This window comes from Maylandia zebra, linkage group LG11 (genome assembly GCF_041146795.1).
Source record: "Maylandia zebra isolate NMK-2024a linkage group LG11, Mzebra_GT3a, whole genome shotgun sequence".
NCBI lineage: Eukaryota > Metazoa > Chordata > Actinopteri > Cichliformes > Cichlidae > Maylandia > Maylandia zebra.
Genome location: NC_135177.1, coordinates 21,550,560 through 21,565,964, shown reverse-complemented (window position 1 = coordinate 21,565,964; position 15,405 = coordinate 21,550,560). Strand labels below are relative to the sequence as shown.

Here is a 15,405-nt window from a genome sequence, read left to right as displayed (position 1 = left end):
TTTCAATACCGAGGGGTAGACCAAGTACTAGCAACATGTACCTAATAAAGTGGAATAGTGGTTAACATACAAAAAGTCCCCAAATTGAAAGCAAGGAGGGGACGCAAGGTTGCATACTCCTTGTACCAGTCCCAAGCTTGGATAAATAGGAGGGCTGTGTCAGGAAAGGAAAGATGTGCATCTGTCTGCTGTGGCATTTCTTTTTTTTAATGTGGCCCAGCCATGATTTCAGCTGGTTATGGCTCCTCTTTCCACTTTAACCGAGAGAAATCAGGAGCCTGTGGGGTTCTTAATTCACACAAATGTATCATAAAATGTTAAAGCCCCTTCTCCAACCCAATCCCCATTAAGCCAGAGGACACTGAAGTGGTTTATGTAGCACTTCTTAAAAGTATCAATGTGGTGTTTAAATGGGAAAATTTATTTATTTGTTGTTTATGAATATAAATGACTTAACAGGGGAGAGTGGGAAAATGGCCAGCACAGCATTGGCAGACTAATCTCATTATAAACTCTGCTTTCTAGAGTGTACACTCGTTAAAAAGAAGATTTCACCAAAATTCAGAGGATATGGCACATCCAAACAACAGAAGGCACATTTATGTTCCAGCTTTCCAAAAATCCCTTTTTCAGTATACATGAAAGCTTAAAGATGCATTTTATTGTGTTAATTAACTATTATGGAAAGTAAAAATCACAGTCATTTAGTGGTCATTAAACAGACAATGATTCAACTCATAAATCATGAAACACTTCTCTCCCCTGCATAAGCTTTTACGGGTTAAAAGTTTCATTATTGTCAATAACGGCCCGTTATTTACTTGGTGTAGCATCTATACCAAAATTTGCACTACTGCACAGCACAATGGGGGATATGATATTTGCTGTCACCTGCCGTATGAGCAAATTAAGATATAATCGAGTTCATAGCTTAACAAAGGAAGTAGATGACAGTGAGCAGTCTAACAAAAAAGAAAAACAGCTTTTCGTTTTGTTTTTGATGTAAGTCGACCAAGCATGTGAAGTGATCACTGCGGCAGGTATAATTGGAAATTATGTCAAGGTTTAGTGGCTGATGGTTAGTAAGACCTTAATGAAAATAAGAATATCTGTTTGCATTTGCATGTATCTGTAGCGCACACACAGCACAAATCATCATTATCAGAGCACCAAAGTCTGATTTAACTGTTGTAATAATGCCATGCTTTCTTTGTTCCCTGCATCATCGCTCCCGGCCAGTAATCTCAGTTCAAAAACATACACACACAGCATATAGACCCAGCGGGGAGCGAGTACTGATGGAGATTAGAGGTCGACACAGATGGCTTTCATATGCTGAGCTGGGAAGAAACAGGGGGTGGGGCCTGGGTTGCCATGGGAGACCTCAGACACAGACCGCTGGCTCATGAACATAAAGTGGGGAGGGATAAACACGTCTTTCATTCTTTCTCACTCTTTCCTTGCATGTGTGAATGAACCGGTCCAGGTTTAGTAACATGAACATGGCTTCAGGCCACAGGGAGACCCCCCGAACACACACACACCTCCTTTTTTGTATCCCATCAGCTCCAGCACAGATACAGTGTGTCATTCCCAGCTTGTGCTGTCCGTGTAAAAAATCCTCCCTTGGCACCAAATGCAAACACCCCCATGCTAAAACCTGGCACTCGACACACCCCCTTCTTCCTCTGCATCCTTCACCACCCAACCCCCTTATCTTCAGTTATCCCCTCTAGTGCAGCAGACAACTGGAAAATCTTTCAAAAGTGGAAACAAGCACCAAAATTAGTGTGTTTGTCCTTCTGGAGCCTTTAATTTGAAAAATCCCAATAGCCACTTGGGTTTTCAAGACGGGTCACCTACTTCCAACACAAAATTTCAGGCACTGGATCTATTTCAGTGTTTCTAATCCCGTTTTCAGTTTGTTTGTTTGTTTCTTTACTACGGGTGCTTCTCTGTTTGATTTTTAATAAGCATTGTTACAATTTGAACCTCCCAAAAACTGCATAATTGCCAAGAAACATTTATTTAAACAATGTAGGATTATGTAAGGAGCTTTAAAATCAACTTGTGGCCTCATAGGTGGGTCTTGAGGTAAAAGTACCTTTATAAATGGTACAAAGAAGTTTCTGATTAGCTTCAGAGGTAACTTTTACACAAACATGTGGTTTGATATGAAGTCTTGTCATCTTTGCCTCAAAATGTGACGATTTCTTACCAGAAACAGGCCTGTTGACACTTTACCACATTTGGTTCACCCCAAAAATCACTGAAAAACTACTCGAAAATGAATTTATGAGTGTGTGTTCATGGATCATAGAGGAAGAAGGATACTAAAGGCTGCTTTACTGGGTATCCCTGCTGCTAGTCTGTGTTTTTTACATCACTTCCTCTTTCCCACGCCATTACACCAAATAATGACATCATTGCTCAGGTCCAATCATTTTCTTGCTGCTCTCTGTGAGCCAATCAGCCTCCACTGTCTGCTTTAAACCTCACTGCTCTTATGTCATCCTGCCTCGTGCCACTTCCTTCTCATCTTCACTACCAACCACCAGCGTCTAGACTTCAGGGGGTTCCTGCTTATCATTGCTGGGACTCCACTCTGCTATGATGCTTCATCACTCATGTTCAATAAAAACATGTTCAAATCTTTCAAGTGATGGCTTCTTATCAAAATGAGTATATGACTTATAATTACTGAATATAGGCTGAATATATTCATTCAAACCTTCAGGAGAGCCTGAACTTGACATGCAACCTCAACCACACATTTTATGGACTTCAACAGTTTTTTGAACCGTAACATACACTTAAAACACGTCATGCCTTTGCTTAGGCTTTATGGTTGAAATGTCCTAAAGCCTGAACTCATGGTCACTCCACCATTGAACAAAAAACGCACACAGCATTATGCTTTCTGGGTGTAGCCACAGTGGCTCCGAGGTGCAGGTGGAGCTGCCATGGTGTCCAAAAAGAAAACAACAACACAAACAGGAGGACTAAACATATGGTGTTTTCTGTCTATGCGAGTCAATCACACATCCTCCTCACAACTTCCCTACATGAACACACATAAACACACACATGCACACACACTCATGCCGACACTAACAGTCAATAAGTGCAAGATTTATCAACTGCGTGCTGCGCTGGAACAGCTCGTTCTTCGCTTGTGAGCTTTAATCTTGAAGATCTAGCTTTTCAGATTATATATGAGACCAATTACATAACACGACAAGACACTTTAACTCCGGCTCAGCCACATAAAGTGACAAGAGCAGCTTGTTCAGGACACGTTTACCTCATGTCCTGCATAACTTTTTCTGCCTTGGTGAAAGAAGGGCAGATGGATTTGCCATATGGCCGACAGGAGCCACGCTGACTCTCACAGCCCCACTTCAACCCTGTTTTCTTGTTTGTGTTCTTTTACATTTAGGAAAGCTACAATTAGTTGCAGGTGGGTAAAAAATTTGCATCCAATGCTGTTCAATAAGGGATTATATGTGAATGCTGTCTAATGTAACAAGTGCATGACAGTGCAGACAGCCTCCTCGTAAAAGAGCCACTAAATCTCACACCGGACATGGAGGGCATCTAGGGTTTTGAAGAAGACATCTGTGTGTCTGAGGCAGACTTGTAGACTGAGCAGACAAATAGACAGACATAATGAGAGTGAAATAGAGAAAGAAGGAATCCACGGGGAGAGAAACGATGGAGCATTGCCCGAGGGGAGCAGACATCCAGAGCTCAGTAACAACAAACTGACAGGCACCTCCGGGCTCGAGGGCAGCGCCGTCCCCGGCATTGTCATGCAGCCAGCGTTCCAAAAACATCAAGCCAAAACCAATACTACCACAACTGTCAAAAATGTGTTACTCTGTTCACACTACTCTGTATACACTTGATTTATGTGATATTTTTAAAAGGCCACAGATCGGCAGAGGTGAGAAGTAACAAAGTATTTGTACTTTGTTATTACAAAGTACTGGTATCTACAATTTTCAGGTATCTGTACTTTACTTGAGTAGCTTTTTTAATTTTTACTTCTACTCCCTATATTTTTAAACAAATATCTGTATTTTATACTCCTTAAATTTTCAAAAACAGGCTCGTTACTTTTGCATTTTGGGGGAGTTTTTGCTCAGACTGCTCAGTGGAATTTGATATAGTGCAGATTTAAAGTTTCCATTAAGTCCTCATGTTTTTAAATCAGATATTGGGTCTGTACACATGACATTATGGGGTTTTTTTTATTGTGAAACCTGCTGCAAAACAAACTGAGCTAGCTATGTGTTATTTAAAGATTGCATGAAAATCATCTGCAGTTTCACAGTCAAAGTAAGGTTATGTCAAGTGTAGCAGAGATTCATATGAATTTTAGTTGATGATGCTTAGATCCATTGACTGAGCAGGACAAGTCATGAAACATCTGCTGATATCTGGTTGAATTTGGTTGTTTACATCCAAACAGAGCAGCAGGTCAGCTGATCACAGCCTGTACACTAAGAAAATCTACCAGAGCTCTCAGTAGAAATTATTGTAAACCAGAACCTCCTGTCAAAACGTTCACTAGCTGAGGGGCTTTCAGTGCCCCTCAGCTAGATTGGGAGCGCAATAGCTGAGGCTGGTCTACTGCATCTCCTCTTGGGTCTCAAACCTTTGATCTTTTGGATCTTCATGCTGTAGAAGACCAAAGTGAAGCCAGTTTTAACCAATGTCATAAATTTTATCTACAATCAGACTTTACATCTGATTTATAAAAAAGTTATTTCTCGCCTGTAAAATCCGCATCATCTGCTGACACATTTAATGAAGTACCAAATAAATCCATCCATCCTTTTACTTAACTGCGCATCGAATTCAGGCACAAGTCATGAGTCTGTCTCCAGGCCAGCACGCAGAGACACGATCACATTCACACCTCCTGCCAGTTTAGAATCAACATTTATTAATTAATTTGCAGCTTGGTGTCAGTGCTAACCACTGTGCCACTGATTGCTAATAACTGTACTTTACACCAGTGTAAAGCATCATCACAATAATATAGAAAATGTGCTTTAGTATAACATAAACAAAGTTGGGTAATCACATGTTAAACATTAAATTACTCAGTCGTTTTCAGATTAACCAAAGAGTAATGCCAAGTTGGGCTAGTGGCATCCATCCCACCCTGTCCCATCATCCTTCTCTGTCACTCCAACTCTCTGCATGGCCTCCTTCACTACATCCATCAATCTTCTCTGAGGTCTTTCTCTTTTCCTCCTGCCTGGCAGCTGCATTTATCCACTGTCTCTCCTCTGCACATGTCCAAACTATCGCAGCGTTGTCTCTTTAACTTTGTGTCCAAACTGCTCAATCTGAGGTCATTTCTAATGTTGTCCATTCTGGTCACTCTCAATAACAATCTTAGCATCTTCAGCTCTGCCTCTGGTCTTTTTTAGTTAGTGCCAAAATACTGAACACGTTATCTTCTGAAGTAACACTGTGACTGCTGTCTTTCGGCTTTCTGGAGTGACTCTATAAGATGTTGCTTTAGCTGTGGCTTTTAAAGACTTTACAGAAACGCAACATTTCAGCCAAATGTTTGTCATGATATACTTACACACCCTGTATCTCTGCAAGGAGAGTGCTGCAGCACCCTTCTGAGTTTATCTACTTTGTCAAATTGGATTGCCTATTTTCTGAATCTTCTCTCTCTCATTGCTTCAATAATTCAGTGTCTCCAGAAAACGCTGGAGACGACAGAAGCAGCTAAAGAGTGAGCAACGAAGAGTCGTAACAGGCCCTGAATAAACACAGCGGCCTCGAGCACTGTTGTCGCTCATTCCCTCTCGGTGTTCTACTTTATTTCCTCCATCCTCACACTAAAGACACTTTATTGCTTAATTAACTTCATGTTTCCTCTCCTTTTCATTACTGTTTAACTGTGAAATAGCAACTGCCTTTAAAACTGGATTAGATCCTCTTATACTGCAGTTTCTCTGCAGAAAATACAATGACATGCGCCCTAATTACATTTTGGTTTTTCACACTATTCCACCTCCTAATCTTCTGTTTGTCTGTCCATCTACCAGATTTTCTCTCCTACCTGCCGGCACAAAAACTCTCATATGGGAATGAATCTTAAGTAGCTCTGTGGGCTAGGTTGCAACTACCAAGGACACACACACACACACACACACACACACACACACACACACACACACACACACACACACACACACACACACACACACACCTAGGTCTCTGACCTCTCTTATCTGGTCTTCTTTCGCCCCTGACTGATTAAAGCCAGACACACACTTCTTCTGGAGGTTTTAATTAGATAGAAAGTAAGCCCTTCACACACACACGGAGTATCAGCAGCTTGTTCTTTCACTCTCATGCCTAAGGCTTGTCTGGAAATCTCGGATCTGTCCTTTCGTTCTGGCCGTAATGCCTCTAATTGTTATTATCTAATTGTCTGTGGGCTTTTCTGCTTTCTGCTGCTTTGTAATCCCGTGAATCTCTCTGTCTTGAAACCTCAGGGTTCAGCTGCAGTGACCGGTTTGTGATCTGTAACTGATTCTGGTTTGTCTGAACCTCCTGTTCTCCTATTCTAACAAATCATCTGCAGCAGATGTGCAAATTTTTTACCAAATCAGCACCACAAAAACAGCCTATCCAGGCCTTTTCAAGAGCACCCTTGACACAATCATTTCAAAGGAAAACATATGAAAGATTTTGGGTACCATCAGTGACGAGGAACTTGCAGGGCTGTGGGTGGACATTGGACACAACACAGCACTACTGCAACAAATTGTTTGACCTCAGACAGCTCAACACGACGTAGAAGCAGCTGGATGCAAAAACATGGAGGAAGGACAAATTGATAATCCCTGTTGAGAAGAGCCATCTGCAGTACTTACATTGCTGCTGCCGTGTCCTCCAGGTTCAATCATGTAGGTGTGATTGCCGTCGAAAAACATCCCACTGGAAAGGGAAAGAGGGGGAGAGGCGAGAGCACATATCAGTACAAGTTTCTGCTGTTTTTTTCAGCATCAAATGGAATAAATCAAGTCCTCCGGACAGATTAGTCACTTCATATGGAAAACTGTTATAAAAGAACATAAACCAGAGGGAGACCTTACAGTCCTTAATGTGCATATGACTCTCATTTTTCTGCAAATAAATTAGATAACAAGTTTAAGGACTGGACAGCTAAGGGAACAACAGTTATGTTCGACGTAATGAAAAAAAGTTTTGAAGTTTGAAGTTTTGAAATGCTTATTAGAAAAGCAAGACTTCTATGGATATTTACAGATGGGACGCTATGTTATATGACTGTGAGAAAAGTAACGGAGGGAAGAAGGAGGTGTAATGGACAGTGATGTGGAGATTACAATGGAAGATTTTTTTATTACACCCGCACAGAAACCTGTCTATAGTGTTATAACCTCCCTGTCTGCTGGAAAAATGTGCAACCACTGGCATATTTAATAAAGACTAGTAAAGAGAGATACACTGTGCCATTCAAGACATTTTTAAATGTGAAATTCACCAAGTAAGAAGGCTATATATTTGGGGTATAGACTGCTGGTGGATAATATGTCTTACTATTACTATTACTAGGTTATTACAGAACATTAAATATATCTGTATTATCTCTCTCTCTCTCATGTATATATATATATATATGTGTGTGTGTGTGTGTGTGTATATGTATGTATATATATATATATATATATATATATATATATATATATATATATATATATATATATATATATATATATATATATATATATGTGTGTGTGTGTGTGTGTGTGTGTGTGTGTGTGTGTGTGTGTATATATGTATGTATATATATATATATATATATCTGTAATATTGATCCCACAAGGGAGGCTATTACAGCAGCAGAATAAAGAATAAAAATAGTACAGATTACAATAAATAAACATACGCATAGTGAGGGCCTTATACTGCAAAGAAATTATATATAGAAAACTGTGAATTAAAAAAAAAACAGGGAAGGAAAAAATAAAAATTAGGTTTAGTTAAAGAAGAGTAAAAAGTATGACTAATAAATACTATGTACACTATAAAGCTGAGACATAGTTGCAAGAAGTTAATGTTGGTGAATAATAATAATATAGGATTAGTTTAGTCTAATTAGTCCATCAATGGCTCAGCTGTTAGAATAAAAACAAAATCCATGCTGTCATCACATATAAGGTTGCGAGAGAACAGCACAGAGCTATGCAGCATTTTAACCATGGCTGAAGGTCTTTGGCCGCCTGCCCACATTCATGTGCGCATGAACACATCATCCGTTAATTAAGTTTATCTGAAGCTTTTAGGAGATTGGTCGGGTCAGACTGTGAAGTCAGGAGGGTAAACACTGCAGGAAATACACAATCTATCTACCTCCTCCGACTCTACCCTCTCTGTGTTTTTCAGGTTTCCTGGCCGGACAAATTGAAAGAATTTATGTGTGTATTTTATGCTTAAATCTGTTCAGAGCTGGTGTGAGTGAGTGGGATTTGGAAGAAAGGTGATGTCATGCATCTGTGCACAAACCACACCTACACAATCCCCTCAGTTATTATAGCTTTACCTGACTTTACATGTCGTTGCTGCTTAGTTTGGGATGCAGCTTTACTTTTACTGACACACCAAATAAGAACTATCGCTGGACTGTATAGAAAGTTTAGCTTAGCTTTTAGTTTTAGTCAGCTCAGCGTGCAAATGTAATCTTTTAATTTAAAGATAAGGCTTTAAATTATAGCTAAGTTTGATAAATGATTAAGAAACAAATGGATGGATGGATTCTTTTAGCTCACTTTTGTGCTGCATCAAAGCAAAGAATCCAAGCTAAATGTTTAGAAAGAGAACAAAATTTGCCTCTGTGTGTGTGTGTGTGTGTGTGTGTGTGTGTGTGTGTGTGTGTGTGTGTGTGTGTGTGTGTGTGTGTGTGAGAGTTGGGGGGCGGGGGCAGGATGTATATTATGGTAAACACCTGACTCAGCATAGGAGAATGCTCTCCCTCTAATGGCTAACGCTCTGACACACTCCACAGCAGGAAGCCCTTGACTCCCTCGCTCTCTTTCTCTTACTCTCTCTCTCTCTCTCTCTCACACACACGCACGCATGCACGCACACACACACACACACACACACACACACACACACACACACACACACACACACATATAACATTTTGGTGTTTCTTTCTTTCTTCATTAGAAATTTCAAAGTTCAGTGATTCTATCCCGTTACAACCTCTTGCGTTCTAAATATGAGATTTCACTGCAGGTAAATATACTATAAATTATTTGGTAGTTGCTTTCTTTTCATTATTTTGCATCCAGCATTTTATAATTTGCTGTACTGACAACTTTCCCCAAATTCATGCAAAACTCTCATGAAACACACAAAAAAACTTTAAGAATAAAAAGAGTTAAGGCTTGGACTTTAGTTTAGCTTGTTCAGCAGATATTAGTCTGCTTCTTCCTGCTTCCCCTAATTAGTTGGAAAGACATGTCTAAACTGATTACTCTGTCTATTTGGCTTGGTATTATGTTGAAACAAGATATACTCAGTGGGAGAAAGCTTTGAGACTGCGTAATGGATCAGAAATAAATAATCATGGTCTCTGAAACAGCTGAAATTGATAATTAGATTAAACAATGTACACTGAATGGGCAGAAGGTTAATTCAGACCAGGAGCTCCTATTATGTGGTTTTCTTTACATGACTACAAGAACTGATGACGGTTAATCCAAAAAACATCGGGCAACAAGTTCAAAATATACAGCAGTTTATGGTGTTGACAGTCTGACATTTGATTAAAAATGTTTGGAGAAAATTTGGCCTCTTTTCAAGAAATTATTTTTCCTCATTTTAAATTTTTGTGGTGATCGTGGCTCAAGAGTTGGGCGTTCGCCTTGTAATCGGAAGGTTGCTGGTTCGAGCCCCGGCTTGGACAGTCTCGATCGTTGTGTCCTTGGGCAAGACACTTCACCCGTTGCCTACTGGTGGTGGTCAGAGGGCCCGGTGGCGCCAGTGTCCGGCAGCCTCGCCTCTGTCAGTGCGCCCCAGGGTGGCTGTGGCTACAATGTAGCTTACATGTCTAAACGAGTTGCTGCCACGTGATTGTTTCATTAGATGTTTTGCAGGTGTACCCAATGAAGCAGGCCGGTAAGTGTATATACGTTTATGACAAGCATTTGCTAAGACTAGACTTTATTTGTGGTTTTTATGAAATTACATAAAAACAAAAGAGTTTCACATAAAAAATAAAAATAAAAGACACGTACAGTGCAAGCAAGCATGATGACAATAAGGACGTTATAATAGAATTAGGTCATAGATCAAGGATAAAAAGCGATAGTGCTGAATGAATACCATAGTGATTATTTATTTTTTTAAAGATAAGATGATAAGATGCAGCCCTCCGGATGACATCTTTTTCATAGCAGCGTTTATTTTCCATGACACGATAAAGCAAACAAAGAAATAAGTCTTAAAAATTTGGTGCATCATGAAATGAAAAGCAAACAAAGCAGACCTCAAACCTTTGAGGAGCTGAAGTCCTACATGAAAATACAACAGCTGGTCTCCCCTGTGTAAGTTGTATTTGTATATTTTTAATTAAATATAGGCTTCAAATCATTAGCATTCTCTTTTTATTTAAATGTCACACGGCATTGTAACTTTTTGTGGAAACACGGTTCTCATTTTAGGCACGTTTGATGCTTTGTTATTCACGGCGGCTTTCTGTGCAAACAATGAAATCCACCAACAAACAGTGAATTTCTCACATGCGGGATGGAGAGCGTCTCGCCTCTTTTCATGCATATATATATACACACATATATACACAGGAGACTACATACATTGACTTAGAAAGCATAAAGTGTGCATGCATCCCTCACAGCAGGCCTTGTTTCTGACCCGTCTCGCCTCAAGCAGAAAAAGCTAAAAATACCAACGTTAGTGGAGGCTAGAGGAGAAGGGGAAAAAAAGAAAAGAGAACAGGAAAGGAAGAAGAGAAGAAGAGAAGATGTCTGTCTGTCTGTCCGTCTGCCAGAGTGATAACCTATGAAACCTAAAATGCAGACAGGCAGCGACGCCTGGCTAAAACTAATTACATTAACCTAATGAAAAAATGGGAGCAGGACTTAGAACAGAGGCTGAAACACACACATGCATATAAAAAGTCGCATCTGTATTATTTGTACTTACTGCAGCCCGTGACAGGTTGAGAGAGCCACAAAGGAGTGAGGGATGTTTCTGACCTTTCCTTGATAGTAGCAGTGCTCTCCGCCCTGTGTGGAAACACACAAATACACACAGATGAAGCTCACACACATGATGTAGTGAAATATTCCCCTCTTCACTACCATATTTAATTTGTGGTGTCCTCGGGATTCCCATATGCTTGTTTGCCGTTCACCTAGGGACCATCTTTGATCCGAGGACACCACAAGGAAATGAGTCCAAAGCAATCCATTACACAGAATTCATTTGCTAATACATGCAAGTGCAAGTAAGCTCTGTTGAAGATATGTGAATATACTGTTCGCGTGTTTGTTTGACAATTTGCACTTTGAGCTTTGCACGTTCACATCTGACCATCTGCGCGCTAACGCCTCAGCGACTTCACTCCTCTATCCGAACTTCTCTGCAGCAGGAAGTCAGATTTTTACCATCTCCGTCTCTCTGTCTTCACTCTTGATCTACGTGTCTCTCTGCACACATTTATCGTCTATAGATGTGCATGATGTCTAAGTACCTAAGTGCTCTGCAGGCAGGCCATCTCTTCCTGGTCCATTTCTTGATACCTAACAGCCATTAAGCAGGAAGCAGTTCTCCCTGAGGAAATGCAGCTTTTATCAGAGGATCAATTTCTGCATGTGCACAGCAATGCACCTCTAGATCCACTTCCACTCTCCAGCTTTCTGAGTAGACCCCATCCTGATGCACAAGCTTCTGTTAGGATGCATGCATGTGCACACTGTTGAACTACACATACAGTGGGGCAAAAAAGTATTTAGTCAGCCACCAATTGTGCAAGTTCCCCCACCTAAAATGATGACAGAGGTCAGTAATTTGCACCAGAGGTACACTTCAACTGTGAGAGACAGAATGTGAAAAGAAAATCCATGAATTCACATGGTAGGATTTGTAAAGAATTTATTCGTAAATTAGGGTGGAAAATAAGTATTTGGTCACCTCAAACATGGAAAATCTCTGGCTCTCACAGACCTGTAACGTCTTCTGTAAGACGCTTTTCTGTCCCCCACTCGTTACCTGTATGAATGGCACCTGTTTGAACCCATCATCTGTATAAAAGACACCTGTCCACAGCCTCAAACAGTCAGACTCCAAACTCCGCCATGGCCAAGACCAAAGAGCTTTCGAAGGACACCAGGAAAAGTATTGTAGACCTGCACCAGACTGGGTAGAGTGAATCTACAATAGGCAAGCAGCTTGGTGTGAAAAAATCAACTGTGGGAGCAAACATCAGAAAATGGAAGACATACAAGACCACTGATAATCTCCCACGATCTGGGGCTCCACGCAAGATCTCATCCCGTGGGGTCAAAATGATCATGAGAACGGTGAGCAAAGATCCCAGAACCACACGGGGGGACCTGGTGAATGACCTGCAGAGAGCTGGGACCAAAGTAACAAAGGTCACCATCAGTAACACACTACAACGGCAGGGAATCAAATCCCGCAGTGCCAGACGTGTTCCGCTGCTGAAGCCAGTGCATGTCCAGGCCCGTCTGAAGTTTGCCAGAGAGCACATGGATGATACAGCAGAGGATTGGGAGAATGTCATGTGGTCAGATGAAACCAAAGTAGAACTTTTTGGTATAAACTCAACTCGTCGTGTTTGGAGGAAGAAGAATACTGAGTTGCATCCCAAGAACACCATACCTACTATGAAGCATGGGGGTGGAAACATCATGCTATGGGGCTGTTTTTCTGCCAAGGGGACAGGACGACTGATCCGTGTTAAGGACAGAATGAATGGGGCCATGTATCGTGAGATTTTGAGCCAAAACCTCCTTCCATCAGTGAGAACTTTGAAGATGAAACGAGGCTGGGTCTTCCAACATGACAATGATCCAAAACACACCGCCCGGGCAACAAAGGAGTGGCTCCGTAAGAAGCATTTGAAAGTCCTGGAGTGGCCTAGCCAGTCTCCAGACCTCAACCCCATAGAAAATCTGTGGCGGGAGTTGAAAGTCCGTGTTGCTCGGCGACAGCCCAAAAACATCACTGCTCTCGAGAAGATCTGCATGGAGGAATGGGCCAAAATACCAGCTACTGTGTGTGCAAACCTGGTAAAGACCTATAGTAAACGTTTGACCTCTGTTATTGCCAACAAAGGTTATGTTACAAAGTATTGAGTTGTATTTTTGTTATTGACCAAATACTTATTTTCCACCCTGATTTACGAATAAATTCTTTACAAATCCTACCATGTGGATTCATGGATTTATTTTTCACATTCTGTCTCTCACAGTTGAAGTGTACCTCTGGTGCAAATTACTGACCTCTGTCATCATTTTAGGTGGGGGAACTTGCACAATCGGTGGCTGACTAAATACTTTTTTGCCCCACTGTACATGTGGAAATCTGTGTGATTTATTATCCTACAGCAGAGTTCAGTGAGGTGTCGGACGGGATTGAGTTCAGAGTGCGGCGCATGCAAGACAAATTTTCAAATGCTCTTTTATCTGCCTGACTTTGGACAAAGGGACATTAAAGCAGTCCTCAAGCAAATCAGGGTTTCATCTGCCTCTGCCCTCTCCTGTGAGGAGTCAATTAAACCCAACTGTTCCAGCAAAGAGTTTTTCCTTTTTTCTTTGACAGAAATCTATCATTTTTATACAGCATATCGTTGCCTCACATCAAGAAGGTCCTGGGTTCAAAACCCACCTGCTGGTTGGAGCCTTTATGTTCTATCTGTGCCTGCATGGGTTCTCTCCAGGTACTCCTGCACCATCCCACAGTATAAAGACATGCATGTTAAGATTAACTGGTGGTCGGCCAAAGAACCACAGATAAGGTGAAGCGTGGCAGAGGATGTGACATCAAACTCGCATGTGCCACCACATGACAGGGGCCAAGCAGCAAGCATAAACACGTCATAACTCCAGGAGTGGGAATGGTTGTCTGTCTCTGTGTGGTACCCCTGTGATACACTGGCAACCTGTACACGGTGTACCCCACCTTTAGACAGAGTGACCTTTGTGACTCTAAACTTGCCAAGTGGTGAAGAAAATGGGTGGATGGTACACATTTTCATGTTAACTTGGACCAAATTAAACAAAAAAAAAATGAAATCCCAATTAACAAAGACGTTACTACAAACAATTTGCATTTCCAAAGATGGAGCTAAAACTCTCTGAACTAAAACCTTGTAAGGAAAACGTTGTTCAGCACAGTATCAACACTTCCTTTAAACAAGGCACATCCATTTTATCTAAAGTCATTCATTTTAATATATTTATTAGATACAGTAGAGAAATAAAGCAAATGCATTTAAATCAAACTGTAGTGCATTCAAAGCATTTAGCCAATGAATTAGAGTGGTGGGTAAAGACAAGAATCAGGCTTACAACATCACTAAAATGTCTTTTTCATTTGAATGAATCAGGCATTCATGCAGTTTACACTTTACAGGACTCAAACTGAAGACTTTAGAAATGTGTGGTAATACAGACGAGTGCATGTGTGAGTGTGAGGAAGTCATCTGCATAAACAATCATCTTTGAATTATCAAAGTGAAACTGCACCCATCAGGCTGAGACTGATTTCTTTCTGTGTTCCTGCCTTTTAACCACTTATTTGCAACTTCCAGTTAAATCACATTCAGCTATCGGTTTCCTTTTCGCGATACTAACTCTGCCTCTCGCTATTTTCATAATGCCCTATCCATGAAATCCAGAATAGAAAAATAAGATTCAAGCAAGTTAGCAGCAGGCTGCCACCGCTGTAATAAGAGAGGGGATTTTTTTTTTACATTAGCAGAGAGTCAGAGCATATGAAAGGTTTGCTAGATAAACCTAAATAGAGCCACAAGAGAAAGAGGTTGAGTAAAGAGACAGAGAGCGAGTGTGAAGTGAAGAGACAGAGAGGGCTATTTATAAGTGGCGCTGTGCTCCACTATCCCAGCGTCTCTCCTCTTTCCGTCGCCCTGAACCTTCTGCTCCACTTCTCATCAAAGGAAGAAACACCCAACATCAGCACTGTGGGTACATCCTCAGCTTGTGTTGCTAAATTTGTGAGATCTGTGATCTCTTAAGACACATGCGAGGATAATTAATCATCTTATCTGGACAACACAATGCACAACAAAAAGGTCGAGGTTAGACACTCGGTAAACAAGTAGGACGCTCT

General features: G+C 40.9%; 1 protein-coding gene across 2 annotated transcripts in view; it reads right to left on the bottom strand.

Moving 5' to 3' along the window:
• adam22 (ADAM metallopeptidase domain 22) overlaps positions 1–15,405 on the bottom strand; it is a 72,178-nt gene that overhangs the window by 28,393 nt on the left and 28,380 nt on the right. For both annotated transcript variants that reach the window (XM_004541329.5, XM_012924972.5), the window contains exons 5-6: positions 11,233–11,315; positions 6,912–6,975 (exon numbers count right to left, since the gene is read on the bottom strand). In XM_004541329.5, coding sequence (XP_004541386.2) covers positions 6,912–6,975; positions 11,233–11,315 — 147 coding nt within the window. The remainder of the gene's footprint in view (positions 1–6,911; positions 6,976–11,232; positions 11,316–15,405) is intronic.